Genomic DNA, 18,683 nt, shown 5'->3' on the forward strand with positions numbered 1-18,683 from the left:
GTAGGGATTAAAGGGAGTAAACATGGGCTATTATGGTTGTAAGTACATGACTCAAAGCACTGAAAGAAAATTTCTTTGATATTCAAGGCACGTTAAAAGTCATATCATTTTCAAATGAATAGCTCTATGTACCCATATATTCCTAGATGTGCTAATTAAGATAAAAATTTGAATGAATTTGGAACTTTTGACTGAAATGTGGGGTGCGCACCATGCGCAGAATGAGGTGCTTTTACGGTAATTCAAATTTTACTTGAATAGAATCGTCTCATTTGCGGGTGTGTTTTATTTTAAATCAAATTTTGAGCAGCTATTTTCTACAAACTAACGTGCTAGTAGATTTTCACAACAAAGGAATTGTTTAGATTTCTACCGATACGCAATTGTGTATCTACCGAATAAACCAGGTGCACGAACTGTTATGCTAACCGACAAAAACGGTAGCATAGTGTTTTCTCTATGTTTTGTTTACAAAGTTTCCAGTATGTTTATCGTCATCGCCTGAACGTAGCATACCTAGGTATCATGTAAATAATATAAATAACTCAATTTTGTAGGAGCAGTTTATCCGAATTTATAGATCCGCTCAGCGCAAGCTCCTAAATGACAATGTGTGTTTACTACTTATCTTAGTTATTGTAACCTATACTGTTACCTAAAATTTAAAAAGCATATGCTTCAGTGGATAAATTTGTTCATTTTTTTGCACTCGGCCCACTTTTGTATGACCGACTTTTCTCGCTCAGAAATCTTTCCTCGAGGTGTTGGTGTGTCGGCGCGAAAACTCCGGCCCAGGTTTTTCGCATGCACATTCGCATTCATTCAGCTATTTTTGGGCAGAGCGTTATTTTCTCACCCAAACACCCAACGCCCCGATCCGAACGGTATGAGTGATCATTCGGATTTCGTCCGCGGATTATTACGCTGACGTAATGCACTTTTACAAGCGCATTTCCATTGACAGGAAATATGCGACGATGAAAGCGGTCGGCTGGTTCTAGAATAGCACACACGTTGCATGCCCCAACCGCATCCAGCCCGGCAGCACCTGTTCCATTTCGCGATCTGACAGGACGACAGTCCAAGGCCACCGTTACCCCTAGCTAATACCAAGGTACAGATTGCGACCCGCAGCAGATGCAAACCATCGGAAATTTAAAACTCGAAAACATCATTGCTGCCAATCTTTTACTAATCCCTGAACTAACAATTTCCATTTTTCCTCTCTCAGTTAATTTTCAGTGGGGAATATACCAAGGCCATGTCGAAGGATTGGCACTCGGGCCACTTCTGCTGCTGGCAGTGCGACGAGAGTCTGACCGGACAACGTTACGTGCTGCGTGACGAGCATCCATACTGCATCAAGTGCTACGAAAATGTGTTCGCCAACATCTGCGAGGAGTGCAACAAGACGATCGGCATTGATTCGAAGGTAGGTTCCCAATTTGTTAGCGACGAACGGTGCATAACGCGTCTCCATCGTATCAGAAGGGCTAATTCGAATCGTTCTTATCCCATTCAACAGGACCTTTCATACAAAGACAAACACTGGCACGAGGCGTGTTTCCTGTGCAACAAGTGTCGCATTTCGCTAGTAGACAAACAGTTCGGCTCGAAGGCCGACAAGATCTACTGCGGAAATTGCTACGATGCCCAGTTCGCTTCCAGATGTGACGGTTGCGGAGAGATTTTCCGTGCGGGTAAGTACTTGTACATAGGCAATTGTAAACACTTTGGTCAGCTGTATTTGCAAATCGCGCAATGCAGTGGACACTGATGTCACGTTTCCAGTCGGTGGTTAAATTTGTACTAGAGCTACTAAGAATTATATTGAAGGCAACCCGCGTTCGTTGGCTTCAATCAGATTAGTGTGTCGATTTTACTTCAAACGCTTCAACGGAATTAGAGCACTGTGCGTAAGCAAGCGACTTAAGATCGGTGGTTCAAGTGTGACTAATTTCCCAGCGCCGGCCGTCAGCTCCTCAGAGATTATCGTTCCGCATTCCCAGCTAATGGCGCTAATCTGAATCAGCTAGCCCCGAAAACAGCATCTGTTTTCACCATTTCCAACCATATTTTAGACTGCTGCGCTAACAAGTACGGTCCGTACGGCCGGCCGGACATGTGTTCTCATGCGGACGGGCGGACGAACGAACGGACGGGCATCAGGTTTGTGTTTCTGTTTATTTCCGTCAATTTCGCATCGCCCGCCCCCTCAAAATCCGACCAAACCAATTACTGCGGCAATCCGTTTCGGGGCCATCCGCCGCCGGTCCGATTGTCGAAGCCCACATCTCTCGCTGGTTCGGAGTTCGGGGAATGGACTTCTTTTGAAGTGAAACGCTGAACGCGCGCTATTGGAGGTCATAAATCATAGACTTGAATCTCCTCACCGCGACTGACTGACAGGGTTTTTGTGTTTGCGATAAAATGGATTCTGTTTTTTTGTTCTGGCACTGGAAACGTTTTGCTACAACTTAATTGTATTTCGGTGATATTTGAGCGATTGCTGTTGTTCTATGAAATATCGCTGAAATTTCCACTTAACTAGTTATGAGTCACCTGGGAGGAGCTGAGGGAGTATTCAAATTTGTATTTATCCACTCCATTGCTTATAATCTGCAGCTCTTGTCAGAAATGGGCAATGATAGGTGAAATTTTAAACTTACGATTTAGTCTCCTGTAGAGATGTTCCGATTTGTCCATCAGACTAACATGATAAGAATTTTTGTGTAAATATAACGATAATAAATGGATTCCACTATCCTTCAAGTTACATTTCTAATTGATTGCTGGATATTGAATCAAAATTATCATTATCAAAACAGTTAACTCTTTAGGTTTGTGAACCAAAAATATAAGTAAAGTCCGTTTCCTTGCCAGAAATATCTATTTTTTCCCAGTAAACTCTAAGGGAAATTTTCCATTTCTCTTGGACATCCCTTATTTAAAAAATTTATAGTTGTTAGTAACTATTTATAGTTAGCCCTAGCCCTAGCCCTAGCCCTAGCCCTAGCCCTAGCCCTAGCCCTAGCCCTAGCCCTAGCCCTAGCCCTAGCCCTAGCCCTAGCCCTAGCCCTAGCCCTAGCCCTAGCCCTAGCCCTAGCCCTAGCCCTAGCCCAAGCCCTAGCCCTAGCCCTAGCCCTAGCCCTAGCCCTAGCCCTAGCCCTAGCCCTAGCCCTAGCCCTAGCCCTAGCCCTAGCCCTAGCCCTAGCCCTAGCCCTAGCCCTAGCCCTAGCCCTAGCCCTAGCCCTAGCCCTAGCCCTAGCCCTAGCCCTAGCCCTAGCCCTAGCCCTAGCCCTAGCCCTAGCCCTAGCCCTAGCCCTAGCCCTAGCCCTAGCCCTAGCCCTAGCCCTAGCCCTAGCCCTAGCCCTAGCCCTAGCCCTAGCCCTAGCCCTAGCCCTAGCCCTAGCCCTAGCCCTAGCCCTAGCCCTAGCCCTAGCCCTAGCCCTAGCCCTAGCCCTAGCCCTAGCCCTAGCCCTAGCCCTAGCCCTAGCCCTAGCCCTAGCCCTAGCCCTAGCCCTAGCCCTAGCCCTAGCCCTAGCCCTAGCCCTAGCCCTAGCCCTAGCCCTAGCCCTAGCCCTAGCCCTAGCCCTAGCCCTAGCCCTAGCCCTAGCCCTAGCCCTAGCCCTAGCCCTAGCCCTAGCCCTAGCCCTAGCCCTAGCCCTAGCCCTAGCGCTAGCCCCTGAGGAACCACCACGAGGATGCGAAGGTAAAACAAATGTCACGGAGGAGACCTGATCTTTCTGTATGTACCATTGCTGGTCAAATAAAAATGTCACCAACATTCGTGCACACCTCTAAGCAACGACAAGGCATGAAGTCTTTCAAGGTGAGGACTGTACCAAACCGTAATGATAAGCAAAATACGACGGCCAAAACACGCGCTCGTAAGCTTCATCGCAATTATTTAACGAAGTTTCCATGCGTTATAATGGACGATGAAACGTATGTCCTAGATGACTTTAAACAGCTTCCTGGTATGTCTATTTACACTGCCATGAAACGGAATGGCGTTGCAGAGCATTTTAGGACAAAGAAGAAAGCCAAGTTCCCCAGAAAATATTTAGTATGGCAGGCCATATGCAGCTGTGGTCGAGCAAGCAAAAGTTACATCACTACACGAACGGTTAACAAGGAAATATACCGTAAAGATTGCATGCAGAAACGATTGTTACCGTTCCTACACAGCCATGATGTACCCTCGCTGTTTTGGCCTGATTTGGCATCCTGTCACTACGCGAAAGATGTTTTGGAATGGTATGATGCTAATGGAGTCCATATCGTACCGAAGGAGACGAATCCACCTAACTGTCCAGAGTTACGCCCCATCCAGCGGTATTAGGCTTTGGTGAAGAGAGAGCTGTCCCACACAACACAAACAACAAGCAACAACTATAGATAAATTTCGAAAATCTTGGACAAACGCAGCTAAATTGGCTGCCAACAAGTCTGCACTGACCCTCATGGCAAGGCTAAACTCCAAAGTTCGCCAATTTTACATGCAGACCAAATAAGTAATGTTAATTTGTTTGATAATTATTAACGATACACACATAGATGATATAAAATTGTTTCATGGATTAAACTTCTAGCAAATTTGTTTAATTGCAAAATTGAGGTGTCCAGATTTTGTCGCGAACAAGCCTTAGATTGAGTTTTCAAAATAGTGTAATGCAGTTCTAATTGAACCGTGCTTGAATCAGGAATATCTATTGAATTTTGAAGTCAGTAATTTCTAAATGGCCAATATCCAACTAACACATGTACTGCAGTCATTGCATTTTTCACTGTTTGACAGAGGAAACCAGTGCTACAGAGGAAGAAAAGGAATAGTTTTTTCAAACGGAGGAGAAGAAAGTAATGAAACGTAGGTGTTGGTAGTGTCCAGATGTGAAGGTTACAAATGCGAGCAAATGGCGCATGTTTTAAAACATTTAATAGATTTCAAGTATCAGGCGACGAAAGAAAATAATAGCAATTTAATCGTACCTGCAAAAGGGAAGGAAAAAGCAAGTGGCAATAGGTATCTGGATCAAAATAATAAACAAATGATAATAAATTTACATCAACCCACAAGGTGACCCATGCAGCAACTATACAGCAACAGACAGTTATGGTTGAAGCAAGTCACCTCAGTTGACCGTAATAGCTGTTCTATATTCGAAAACAACATTCAAATGTTGACGCATTCTAAATCAGAGCATCTAATAATAAGTCTTCTAAAGGGGAAACGGTGATGTTATGCAAATGTACCTTTCTATATTTAGTTTGAAATGATTGATATTATAGTTATGAATGATACAGTTTTTGACCCGCTGCTTGCTTGGCGGTTAAACCTTCATCAGTTGAGGCGCCTTTTTCTAGCAAAATCCTGCACGCTTCGCTAAGAGAAAGCTAGCGAAATTAATCGCACCATCTATTAGAAAATCTATTCTTAACCACAATTAAATGGTCCATTTATTTTCTGTCAGTGAGGAAAGACAGATCGCTCGTCCGCTTGGGGTTTCGCTTAGCAAGTATTGCTACTTTCATCATTACTTCCTTAGCTCACCCGTCAGTGCTTAAGTAATAATGCGGTTTTGCGGGTGGCCTCCGCGCGTACCGAACCGAGCGATGGCGCAACGCTGAAACCTCCGATACTAATCGGTAATTTAATCCTCATTTTCATATGCTATCTGTCGCGACACTTCATCGTTCCTGTGCGGCTGGGTAAGAAAAGTAAACGCATTTCATTATTTGTATTTCACAATTAGCGCACTTAAATGTGCTTGTAAATGGTTCCGTGTGTGGTTTTTTTTTAATTTCGCACCGTTTCTCGAAACGGTTGTCAACAAAATCATTGAGCATCTCAATCTTCCTTTAAGCAGTGACACAAGGTCTGACACATGTTTAGGATGATTTAATATTCGAAATGAGCCAGAGCCGGTAGCTGAGTAATTACCTTAATTCTGAACTTGAAGCGCCGTCTCCTACGAGTGAAGAGGATATCCTAATTGCTACTGCGAAAAAATCCAATTTTTAATTAGGACTCCCAATGTCAGTCCGAACAGTAAACAAATGCAAAAAAATCTTTCTGCATTTAGATTCTAAACGGCAGCTGTTGTAATCTTTGCGAGGATGCCAAACTAAATCACCTGCCAAATATACATAGGTAACGGTCAGAAAAGAACCAGATAAATTCATTAACACTTGCGAGAATGTTAAAAACGTGTTCACTTTAATGATGATTTTAAACATTTACGATACAAAATTCATAAAAAATATAATCGGCTGACTCGTCTACAGTCCGCGACACGCGTGTACAATATAACGAACACGCCGAAGAAGAAATTCCACAGACAGATAGACGCGATCCAGTGAACGCAAAAAAAAAAAAACAAAATAACAACAACAGCGCATTACAATAATGGTGGCGACAAGCGACAACCCACTCGATCAAGACCCACAGCAAAGCAGAAACAGTTGGCACACACATACGCACATATAATATGGACACACCGTCATACGAGACTGTTTATGAATGCATTTCTTATGAATGTCAGCAAAAGTTCACCTTCTTCCTGAGTTGTTGTCGCGTTGTTGCTGCGTTCGTTGCGTGTCTTGACTTTGACATTGAAACTGTGGGCACCCTCGGAGTGCGGCTGCCTGCCTTCCTACGTGACAATGCGCCGTCGCCGACGGCTGGTACCAAAACAGATTGTGCTGCAAAATTTGAAGGATTTCACACCGGCGGCGCGGTGGTGCCCCCACAGAGTTCTGGCACAAATCATAAGGAAATGCCTTCGAATTTATCCGTTTGCATTACCTATTTGTTTTGAATTAGTTCAGATCTGTGGTTGAGTTGATAAAAGTGTGGTTAGCTAGAATTCATTTAAGTACGGTTGTTAACTGTTGCGGTCGTCAAACATTTGAAGATATTTTTATTCTCTAAATCTTTTGTTAGTAGAATAAATCCTTTTAAATTAACGTCATCGGTTCTACGGATGTAAATGGTGGCTATCGCATCACAAAACCACGCAAGTAAAGATGAAACAACAGATGAGTACTTGCAGATGTCCCACTTAAGATTGAAATATGTTACTTCCGCAAGTCAGTAAATGAACCGTTCGAATTTTTAATATTCTTTGGCACATTGGAAAGTACTACGTTTCGTCAACTTTTCCATGATCCTGTAATATTCATGCTATTAGGATTACCGATTTTTTTAACTACCAACTAGGATTTTAGTTCGAATGGTAAAGTACTTTCGCTGTTATCCGATCTCCAAACTTTACATCTTTTAATGTTACTAGCTGACCCGACAAACTTCGTATTGCCACAAATTAAACTGTGTTGTATAAATCGTGAATCTCGGATGACCTTTGTCACAATCTTGAATTTTGCAAGTTTCTGGGGAGTTCATGGGTGTTTTAATATACAAATTTTCCTCTCAGTAAAGTTGAAAACAACTCCCCTCATTGCTTAGCCTGATAAAATAAAGCGGATAGCATTTAAATATTCGCCGTCATTACAAACCATTTCGCCGAATACCATTTTGCTGAACACCAATTCTCGGTTGACCATAACGCGGAACATAGAGTTTCGCAGAATACCATTTCGCGAAAAACCTTACGCGGGATGTACCATTTCACGGAAAATCTTTTCGTAGAAAGTACCATTTCGCAGGGGTGATCCAACTGAAGGAAAGTAATAGAGGTGAGTAGATCTAGGAAAATAAATAAACCTAGATAGAGGTGATCTCTACGGGGGGCTGCCCCCCGCAGTGGCCGGCGGCTCCGACGGCAGGTCCCCGGCAACACTCGCGGCCTGTGTCCGTCTCGCGCTGAATTATCTAATGTTACTATAGTTTCTGGTGGTCTTGTTATTGATTAATGTTTTATGAAAAAGTCTAAAATTTCTCGTGTTCGATTAGTTTTTGAGTTACGCAAACTTTTCTGTTTTATTTATATGAGGACTATCATATAAATAAAACACCACAGGGGTGAGGGGTCTCAAACCATCATTAAAAAAATTCCTGCCTCCAAAACCCCCCACATGCCAAATTTGGTTCCATTTGCTTGATTACTTTTCGAGTTATGAGGAAATTTGTATTTCATTTGTATGGGAGCCCCCCTCCTAAAAAGGGAGAGGGGTTCTAATTCATCATAGAAGAGATTCATGCCTCCAAAAACTCCCACATGCCAAATATGATTCCATTTACTTGATTAGTTCTCGAGTTATGAGGAAATTTGTATTTCATTTCCCCTCCTGAAGCGAGGAGAGGTTTCAATTTACCATAGAAAACATTCTTGTCTCCAAAACCCCCCACATGCCAAATTTGGTTCCATTTGCTTGATTACTTTTCGAGTTATGAAGAAATTTATATTTCATTTGTATGGAAGCCCCCCTCTTAAAAGGGAGAGGGGTCATTATTCCCCTCTTTAAGAGAGGAGGGGTCTCAATTCACCATAGAAAAAAAATTGTCTGCAAAAACATCCACTTGCTAAATTTGGTTACATTTGCTTGATTAGTTCTGCAGTTATGAGGAAAATTGTATTTGATTTGTATAGGAGCCCCGCCCTCTTAAAAGGGAAAGGGGTCATTATTCCCCTCCTAAAGAGAGGAGGGGTCTCAATTCACCATAGAAAAAAAATGCCTACAAAAACACCCACATGCTAAATTTGGTTCCATTTGCTTGATTAGTTCTCGAGTTATAAGGAAATTTGTATTTCATTTGTATAGCAGCCCCCCTCCTAATGTGGGGAGGGGTCTCAATTCACCATAGAAAAAATTCTTGCTCCAAAAACACCCACATGTAAAATTTTGTTCCATTTGCTTGATTGATTCTCGAGTTATGCAGAAATTTGTGTTTCATTTGTATGGGAACCCCTCTCTTAGTGGGGGGAGGGATCTCTATCCATCATAAGAACCTTCCCTGGCACCAAAAACCCCTACATACAAATTTTCACGCCGATCGGTTCAGTAGTTTTCGATTCTATAAGGAACATAGAGCAGACAAAAATCCATTTTTATAGACATAGATTTGTATGGGAGCCGTCCCTCTTAGTGGGGGGAGGGGGCTTTTGCCATCGAGAGAACCTTCCGTATCCCCAAAAGCCCCTACATGCAAATTTTCACGCCGATCGGTTCAGTAGTTTTCGATTCTAAAAGGAACATAGGGACAGACAGACAGAAATCCTTTTTACAGGTATAGATTGTGTGTATTATTGATACTGTCTAAACGCGGACATATAGAAGGCTTGTTGCCGCAAGGTTACCGCGTCTGCTTTGACTAGCGAATGGCTGTGGGCTTGAGGACTTTAGCATGAATTATCATGGAAATTATCATGTCCTTCATTATCCTTCCCTTATGCTGAATTATATTGCTCCGAATAAGTCTATTTGACAGTGCAAAAGTTACACCCGTAGTTAGAGTACTAGTCAGAGGAACGTAATAGGGGCGCCTATAATTCGAGTACTAGTATGTGTGGAATGATGTAGGTAAAATCAAAAACATTCCATCAAGAAGACTGGCACCTCTTCTTCGCGCCCATACAAATGACGAGCAACAGAAGCAACAGCGCACCCCTCCCGACAAAAGTTGAAGCTGTGTGTACATGTACTGGTGGGAAAATATGCGTGCGAGCGTGGCAATGCATTGCATACGTGTTTGTGTACATCCATATTCTAATATACACACACTAGTATGTGAAAGTTCAACTTTAACTCGGCAGATAGCATTGCTGTTACTGTCGCTCAACTTTTAGCAGAGTTGCCAGTCTTCTTGATGGGATGTTTTCGGTAGAAGCCAGGCAGTTCGATGTTGAGTGACCCTTGCATGAGTTTATTCTTAGGCCATCCGCATCCTTGCTTCATATCTCATTTACCAACAATAAAGCCTATTGCCAGGGAAAGTTATAATAACGGTACTGGCTTGAGGTGCATAATGAAGCCTCTTCTTCAAGAGCAAATAATAACTAGTGTCCGCAATTCCCGGCTCTAGAGAATGAGAAAACTAGTAAAAAGCATAGACCAACCCCCTTGACCTTTTTCCTTGACCTTTAATAAGGTCAGGCATATAATAAAATCTTTTATTACCTCAGTTTTTTACAATTAACGTTGGGAACGGTAGAAGAAATTAATGAAACAAAGATGTTTATAGGATCACACAGAATGGGACCAGGCGTAAAGGAGAAAGAGTGGAAAATTAGGTAATTTGTTATCCAAGTGGAGGGATTCGCGGATTGATCCAAGCTATAATTGGATTCGAACCCACTTGTCATCCCTGAGTTCCTGTCGTTTATGTCGTTTATGCAGACGGATTAGATCTTCAATCCTGATTAATTGATAGTTAATGATTTATTTACTATTTTTATGCCTATTTTCATCGCCAACGAATGTCTGTCTATTTTCATCAACATCGGATAAATTTGCATTGAAAATTTTATCGTCAATTGTCATGAAATTAAACAGAAGAACTGCCAAAAAAGTTTAAAACAGTGAGTAACTCACACTGAAACGGGGTCACTACTGACACGAGATCTTCAAATATTGGAACTTTTGCGCTTACTTGGTTGAAAATGATTGAAAAATAAAAATTACACTTTTGATACCTCGAAATAGTGGACCCCTCGTTCGCCAAGGGGCCTAACAGGTTAAAAAAAAGTTGAAATTTTGAGCAAACCTTGAGATCGGTATCATGTGATATTTCATAAATTTGCCATGAAACAACTAAGAAATAGCCCGGTTCTGTAAGGAAGAAGAACAGGGCTTTCAAACGGAGTAATTTTTTTTTTGGCGGCCATCTTGGATTTGGTCGCCATATTGGATTTTATCAAACAATTGCCGTTTTCACTATGAGCCCCCAACCGATTTTAATTTCAAGACCACCATCGGAAAGCTGTGAAAAAACGCTATAAGAAACATTCACCAAGTTATGTGTGCAATGGCATTAACTAAATAAAACAATTAATTTTCTGTAGCAATATATTGCATTATATGAGAGTTGTAAACCTTCATACAGATAATAAATTGTTTCACTTATTTAATGCCACTACACATGTAATTTGATTAATGTTTCTTATAGCATTTTTTCTCAGCTTTCCGATGGTGTTCTTAAAATTAAAATCGGTTTGGGGATCACGGTGAAAACAGCGATTTTTTTATAAAATCCAATATGGCGACCAAATCCAAGATAGCCGCCAAAATTTTTTTACTCCACTTGAAAGCCCTGTTCTTCTTCTTTATAGAACCGGGCTATTTGTTAGTTGTTTCATTGCAAATTTTTGAAATATCACATGATATAGATCTCAAGGTTTGCTCAAAATTCAATTTTTTTAACCTGTTAGGCCCCTTGGCGAACGAGGGGTCCACTATTTCGAGGTATCAAAAGTGTAATTCTTATTTTTCAACCATTTTCAACCAATTAAGCGCTAAAGTTCCAATATTTGAAGACCTCGTGTCAGTAGTGGCCCCGTTTCAGCGAGAAATACTCAGTATTTTAATGCTCTACTAGTTAGTTTTAGAAGAGAACCAAAACTTTTTCCCCATTTTGTCATCTAGTGTCCACAATTCATAAATTGTGTATTTTCACTGCTCTATATAGTCATCGCTGTTGATGAAAAAGCCCTTGTAGTGCCGCAACAACACACATCATACAACTCCGGAACGAAGATAGCGCGCGTGTTCCCTTTCATGGTAACCGCCACTGCCTTTTTCAATTTATTCTAGTCAAAGGTCAAGGAAATCGAGAGACAAAATTCTAGGGCAGCGCGCTAGTACACTTGGCTTAGTAATCCAGAACACAAAGAGGAACCAAGACACTTTCTTTCAACATGCCAAATTCTCGGCGTTCTCTGTCTGTCATCAATAAACGCTGTGCTGTGAGTCACGCAAGAGGATATTGAAATCGATTGTTTATGGTTGTTTTTTTTTTGTTCTTGTCTGTGGCACGGAACACAAACTGCAATTGCCCCAATCGACTCGAACCGCTTGTTTACTCCGTATGCCTATCGATTGGAAAGTACCAGACTGGGGCAGAAATGGCAACCGGGCAGAATCGATCGCATCGTAGAAGTTAACTAGGTTTAATTTGCGTTCTGCTAATTTGCGCGAAATGTCGCAGCTAAGCGCTTATTGCTTAACAAAACACAGGCGGGTACCCTGTCAATGTTTCCGAGGCTATCGGCAGATTTATGCAAAGCATATTTCGTTCATATTTCAATAAAAGGAATTATTTATCGGTCCACGCGGTCGAACCGGCAGCCACCGCATTGCGCGTTCAATCGTTCGCCGGGAACGCTTCCGGGGGTGTTTCGACACCCGAGTATAGAGAGCAAAAATGCGTACGTAGGGGGATGGCAGCTCAATATGGGCAACACGAGCTCGGTCGGTCGGTTGGTCGGTCGGATGGCCAGGCCAGGCCAGGCCGCCTGTGCTCTGCGGTCGGGGTTCCGATGCCTAGCCAACTGGAGGTTGCACCCGTACAGCCGGTGACATTGCGCTCCGCTGACGGTCGCCACATCGTGTTCGCGAATTAGAAATGTAAATAAATCGATCGAACCGACGACGACGACGACGACAACGACAGGCGCTGCTAAAAGCCGACCCGCAAATGGTTTTTATGATAATCGATAATAGGCTTATAAGGAGTTGCTTGGAAGCACAGTTTCCGATGGCGCTCGATCGATTGGGTTAATTGACACTTCTCGAGTGGTATTTGCCAACGCGAGATTGGAGACAAATTGCCGCAAGAATGTTCCATATCAGTGGGTAACTTATGCTAGAAGTGTTTTTCTGTGACACTGATGTCTGTAATTTTTTGCATTAATTAGCTGAAATAGAAGCCAACAACTGTAGAAATGAAACTAGAAAAACATGTGTTTTTCAACAAATGAGAGCAAGATTGAACTATCATCCGATAATGGAATTGTACCAATCAACATTTACATACTACGCAAATGTTAAACCGCCGAGATCTCATGACACAAACGATTTATTGTCTCAAGTGGCCGAATTCGCCGGCGAGTGCTTCCATGGCGGGAACTAGAAACAACCACCAGTTAGCATTGACCAATTTTTTCCTCATCAATTACCTCATCAGCCGATTCAAATCCAACCGAGAGACCTATTTGGAAAGCGAATCTCTACGGCTTTGTTTTACCTCAGCAAATAGCCATAAATTTGCTCAAATATGAGTCGGAGACTTGACATACGACATCATCTTCGCTGTAAATGCCTTATTTTGTGCGCCGATTTGCGTTGAATTTTTTTCAATCCGCTTCTCTGGTTACAGCAGATCAGGGCCATCAACAGTTCGTCGTCAATTACCAGTGCGGTAATTTGCCACTATCGACGACGGTGCGAATCCTTCTGGGGAACATGTAAAACACACCAGTAGTGGGCGTTCCACTGCCATTTCTATCCTGCCGCAGGTCGCCCAGGTCACAGTATAGATAACTAGGCCGTTTTTATGACTTCATTCGAAACAATCCTGTCAAGAATTGGCTTGAAAAGTGGCAAAGAAGTGTAGTCCGGTCGATAAAAAATTAAGCTTAATGGGTCAAGTATTCAGATTTTTAGCTGTTCGGAAGTAGCGGTGACTAACCAAACCAGTAGGATTCTTAAAGGTCATCCGAAAAGGATTGTTTTTACTGTGTTAAATCTGTTAAAATTACCCACCCACAGTGTCTGTTCGTTTAGGTTTCTGACATATATCTTATCTATTTATCTGTTTAATATTTTTGCAGCTACTTTAAAGCAATAAAATACGTTTCAAATTTATACTTCAACAAGACACGTAACAAAGCCAAAATAGACCGAACGCTCACGCAAGTATATTATTCTAGAAAATAATTACTCGCTCAGCTTCGGTCGAAAAGTTGTTGGAAATGATTTCGTTGGGCTCGGAATTTTCGTTGCAGGTGGTGTGAATTCATCACAACACAACTAGCAAAATCGTTGAAGCTGATTTAGAACGGATGAGCGATCTGTGTAAACCTTTTTACGGGTGTTTACAAACGAGCACCGAAGCGCACACTTAGTTGTTAGTCGTTCGTTAGGCATGGGATGGTGTTGTTTTTCCACAGGCTGTTCAGTTAGAAAAAACGACGAGCAAAAATGCCGTAATGCAGATTTAATACGATCCATCAAGCTTGCAGCCGTTTGGAACGAACGGTACCTCCTAAATGAAGATCGCTTGCGCGGCTGTGCGGAAGCGCTCGAGCACGTGTGAGGAACCTACATTAGAACTGTCGTTTGAAAATGTCACATATGTAATAAATACTTGAAAATAAGATAGGAAACGTGTGTTGCGGATAACGCGGAATCCGCCGACAAACACCATTGAAGTCGATAAGGATCTGCTCAAGTGTGTACACAGTATTAAATATGACAGACTGGAATGTCAATTCAAATGCTGACTGCTTAGTCGAAAGTTTATCGATATTACCAACAAGCATACCTGATCCCCATTTCGAATGTAACGATGGAGTGACCCCACCGCCAACTTGAAGGTGTATGCAATCGCTTCAATCTACAGCAAAAAAATCTTGGATATTTAGAGTTCGCTATATGTTGTGAGAAGCAGCTAAAATAGTAGCGATTCTATATTACTCCCTTGCGGTACATCGCAGATGTTCCAGAATCATCCAGACTAAAGCACATTGCCCACATCAATGATAGAACATATTTTAAATTGGTGAATGACCCTCTGAGTTAAAACCACTTTAAAATTTAAAAAAACATATTTTAAACAGAAGATATTCTAAAAGATATCATATGTCAGCATTGATGACTTGACTAGATCAAAATTAAATCTTCTGTTTCATGCTGAAAATGTTTAAATTGATACAACTGGTTCTAGGCCAAAAGAAAAGATCCTACTGAAAGTGAATCTCAGAAATAAGAACCTTTAGTGAGATTTTTCATTAGGTTTTTTGAAGTATAACTACGTCTGTCGTGTTCACTACGTTGTGGTGCACATTGCAAATACAAAACGAGAACATGTTTCAAAAAGTAGTTATATTCAGTGTGTTTAACCCCTCTAAGGTCTACATCATTTTTAGCACCGCAAAATGCACTAAAATGGCCATAACTTATTTATCTTTCAATATTTTTTTCACCAAATTTGGGAATTTTGCCGAAAATATTTTCTATTTTCATAATATCTATAGATAATGGCCATATGTCATATGGTCCCGGAGTTATTCCGGAGTTGCTTGGGGGACCGAGACACGAATTTTTTAGATAAAGTTGCCAAATATTTAAAATTTGTTTGAAATCTGTTGATTTTTATAAACATATCATCGACTGTGGACATATCAGTTACTTTGCTGCAGTTATGAGCCATGGTGCGCGCCATCCGGATCCGGGGAGACACTATAAATCCGGAACCGGTTCCCATAAAGGGACATTTCAGCATCAGTAAAATGTTTCGTGTCGCATATCAAAAAACATCAGCACTCAACAAAATAGCGATTGGCGATCATCTCATGTCTCGATCCCGCAAGGAACTACGGAATAACTCCGGGACCATGTGACATATGGCCATTATTTATAGATATTATGAAAATAGAACACATTTTCGACAAAATTCTCAAATTTGGTTAAAAAATATTGGAAGATCAAAAAGTTATGGCCATTCTAGTGAATTTTGCGGTGCTAAAAATGATGTACCGTGAACGTACCATATTCTGCGCAGTTAAGACATTTTTATGATTCTTCCGCTATTCTAAGTATTCTAGATTTAAATTAACAACGTGGATAGCAGCAACGTGTAGTGCTACGGTCGGTAATATCTGGTAAAAAATATGGGAATTAAAGTCGACCAACAATTGAGTATATTTTTTGTTTTCTTTTATCTACGGTGCCTAATTCTGCGCACTCTCTTTTCCATGTTCCTAATTCTGCGCATGTTTGTTCCTAATTCTGCGCACCCAAAAAGTGGAAATAAATACTCCTGCCATGCTATTTATGTCTTCATACGCTGAAAGCACACCAAAAAATCCGGCATTAGCCATTACCATGATTAAATCCATGATCCGGCCTTCTTATACTGTTCGGGTGGCAAAGGAATATTGTTATCATCTTGATTGCCTCATTTTAAATATTTTATTCTCGATAACGTGAAGGGCGAACTGATCTGTGTTTTCTGCATACTGAACATTACACTTTAGACTAATACTAAAAATTGTGTTTTCATATAGAAACCGCTTCCCCACTCTCTGACAGCCCCATGAGGTGGGACATTAAAAAAAATAGAAGACATGGTTTCATGAATTGACGCTCGTAGCTTCGGACAACGAGACACAGCACAGGATTCCAATCAATGCAAGTTAAAGATTCTACTTGAATTTTCATGCATCTATACCTCGGCCATTTGGGTGAGGTTGCGTATTCTTTCGCGATTTCTTCGTAGGATACATTACTGCGCAGAATTTGGAACATGACTAAAAAATCTGTGCCTAAATCTGCGCATTATTGCATCGCATTTTTCTAAGGAAAGGAATGCATGTTCATCACTCATTTTGTCTAAAACATGACTAAAGCTAATTATTCTTTCTAATTATGCTGAGTAATTTGATCATTGCAAAGAATATCGATCATAAATTTGTTAATTTTCTAGAAGGACAGTCTTAGCGTTGGTACTAACGACGATGTTTTCTGCCATATAGTATACTTTCAGTTTCACGTTAAATTATTCCGCTCTCAAATTTATGGCCCGTTTGTGAATAATGGCGTAATATTCAACAGATATTTATAAAAAAATAACGTAATGATCATAGTTATGCACAATGTTAAAAAATACTTAAATAAAGAAAAATGCGCAGAATTAGGAGTTGCGCAGAATTAGGAGCGGTCACGGTAGACCTTAGAGGGGCTAAAAGTGAGTCATTTTTTCAACAAACTCGCAAGATATCTGTAAGCCACGAAGCCAGAGAAGAGCCCGATGGCCCTATTTCGATTCCAATTGTTTTATATGCACATTTTTCTGTTTAGAACTAAAATACATTAAATGTATTATTCGAGGACATTATAAGAAAGGACGGTAATTCAAATTTTGAACGTTAAAAGAGAGGACGTTTATTTAAATTTGGTCGTAAAAAGATAGGACACCATTTTAAACTTCGATCACTAAAAGAGTGGACGTATAATTTAAATTTCAGAGGCCAAAAGAAAAGAGCTTTATTATTATTCAAATTTTGGACATTATAAGAGAGGACGGTAATTCAAATTTCGAACGTTAAAAGAGAGAACGTTAATTCAAATTTCGAACGTTAAAAGGGAGAACGTTTATTCAAATTTCAGACGTAATAAGAGAGGAAGTTTATTCAAATTTTGGACGTAAAAAGAGAGGAGCTTTATTCGAATTTTGGACATTATAACAGAGGGCGGCCATTCAAATTTCGGACTTTATAAGAGAGATCGGTAATTTAAACTTCAAACGTAAAAAGAGAGGACGTTTATTTAAATTTTAAAGGTTAAAAGAGAGGACGTTTATTCAAAGTTCGAACGTTAAAAGAGAGGAGCTTTATTCAAATTTTGGACATTATAACAGAGGACGGCAATTCAAATTTCGGACTTTATAAGAGAGGACGGTAATTCAAACTTCAGACGTAAAAAGAGATGACGTTTATTCAAATTTCGGACGTTAAAAGAGAGGAAGTTAATTCAAATTTTGGACGTAAAAAGAGAGGACGTTTATTCGAACTTCGAACGTTAAAAGAGACGATGTAATTCAAATTTCAGACGATAAAATAAAGGAGCTTTATCATTATTCAAATTTTGGACGTTATAAGAGATGACGATAATTCAAATTTTGGACGTAAAAAGAGATGACGTTTATTCAAATTTCGGACGTTAAAAGAGAGGACATTTATTCAAATTTTAGACGTAAAACCAGAGGACGTTTGTTCAAATTTTGGACGTTCAAAGAGAGGAAGTTAATTGAAATTTTCGACGTTAAAAGAGAGGACGCTTATTTAAACTTTTAAACGAACGTTAAAAGAGACGATGTAATTCACATTCCAGACACTAAAAGAAAGGAGCTTTATTATTATTCAAATTTTGGACATTATAAGAGATGACGATAATTCAAATTTTGGACGTAAAACAAAAGGACGTTAATTTCAATTTCAAACGTTAAAAGAGGGAACGGTAATTCAAATTTCAGACGAAAAAAGAGAGGAAGTTTATTCAAATTTTGAACGTAAAAAGATTGGAGCTTTATTCAAATTTTGGACATTATAAGAGAGGACGGCAATTCGAATTTCGGACATTATAAAAGAGGACGGTAATTCAAACTTCAGACGTAAAAAGAGATGACGTTCAAATTTCGGGCATTATAAGAGAGCATGATAAATCAAATTTCAGACGTAAAAAGAGATGACGGTAATTCAAATTTCGAACGTTAAAAAAGAGAACGTTTATTCAAATGATGGACGTTAAAAGAGAGACGGTTATTCAAATTTTGGACGTTAAAAGAGAGGACGTTAATTCAAATTTAAGACGTAAAAAGAGAGGACGTTTATTCAGATTTCAGACGTAAGACGAGATGACGTTATCCCTCTCTGTCCCAGGGGTGTTTTGGTGGTTTACAGTTTTTAGCTATTAATTAACAATTCGTCAAACGCAACTATACACCTTGTAAAACAATGTTTTTACTACGTTACAAAATCAAAATATCCATATTTGAATACCTC

The 18,683-nt window shown here is 40.4% G+C and overlaps 1 protein-coding gene across 10 annotated transcripts in view; it reads left to right on the forward strand.

Annotated features, from left to right (window-relative positions):
- Positions 1 to 18,683, forward strand: part of LOC128738109 (four and a half LIM domains protein 2) — a 335,738-nt gene that overhangs the window by 279,550 nt on the left and 37,505 nt on the right. For all 10 annotated transcript variants that reach the window (XM_053832968.1, XM_053832967.1, XM_053832965.1 and 7 more), the window contains 2 exons: positions 1,232 to 1,432; positions 1,526 to 1,700. In XM_053832968.1, coding sequence (XP_053688943.1) covers positions 1,232 to 1,432; positions 1,526 to 1,700 — 376 coding nt within the window. The remainder of the gene's footprint in view (positions 1 to 1,231; positions 1,433 to 1,525; positions 1,701 to 18,683) is intronic.

This window comes from Sabethes cyaneus, chromosome 2, assembly GCF_943734655.1.
Source record: "Sabethes cyaneus chromosome 2, idSabCyanKW18_F2, whole genome shotgun sequence".
Classification (NCBI taxonomy): Eukaryota; Metazoa; Arthropoda; class Insecta; order Diptera; family Culicidae; genus Sabethes; species Sabethes cyaneus.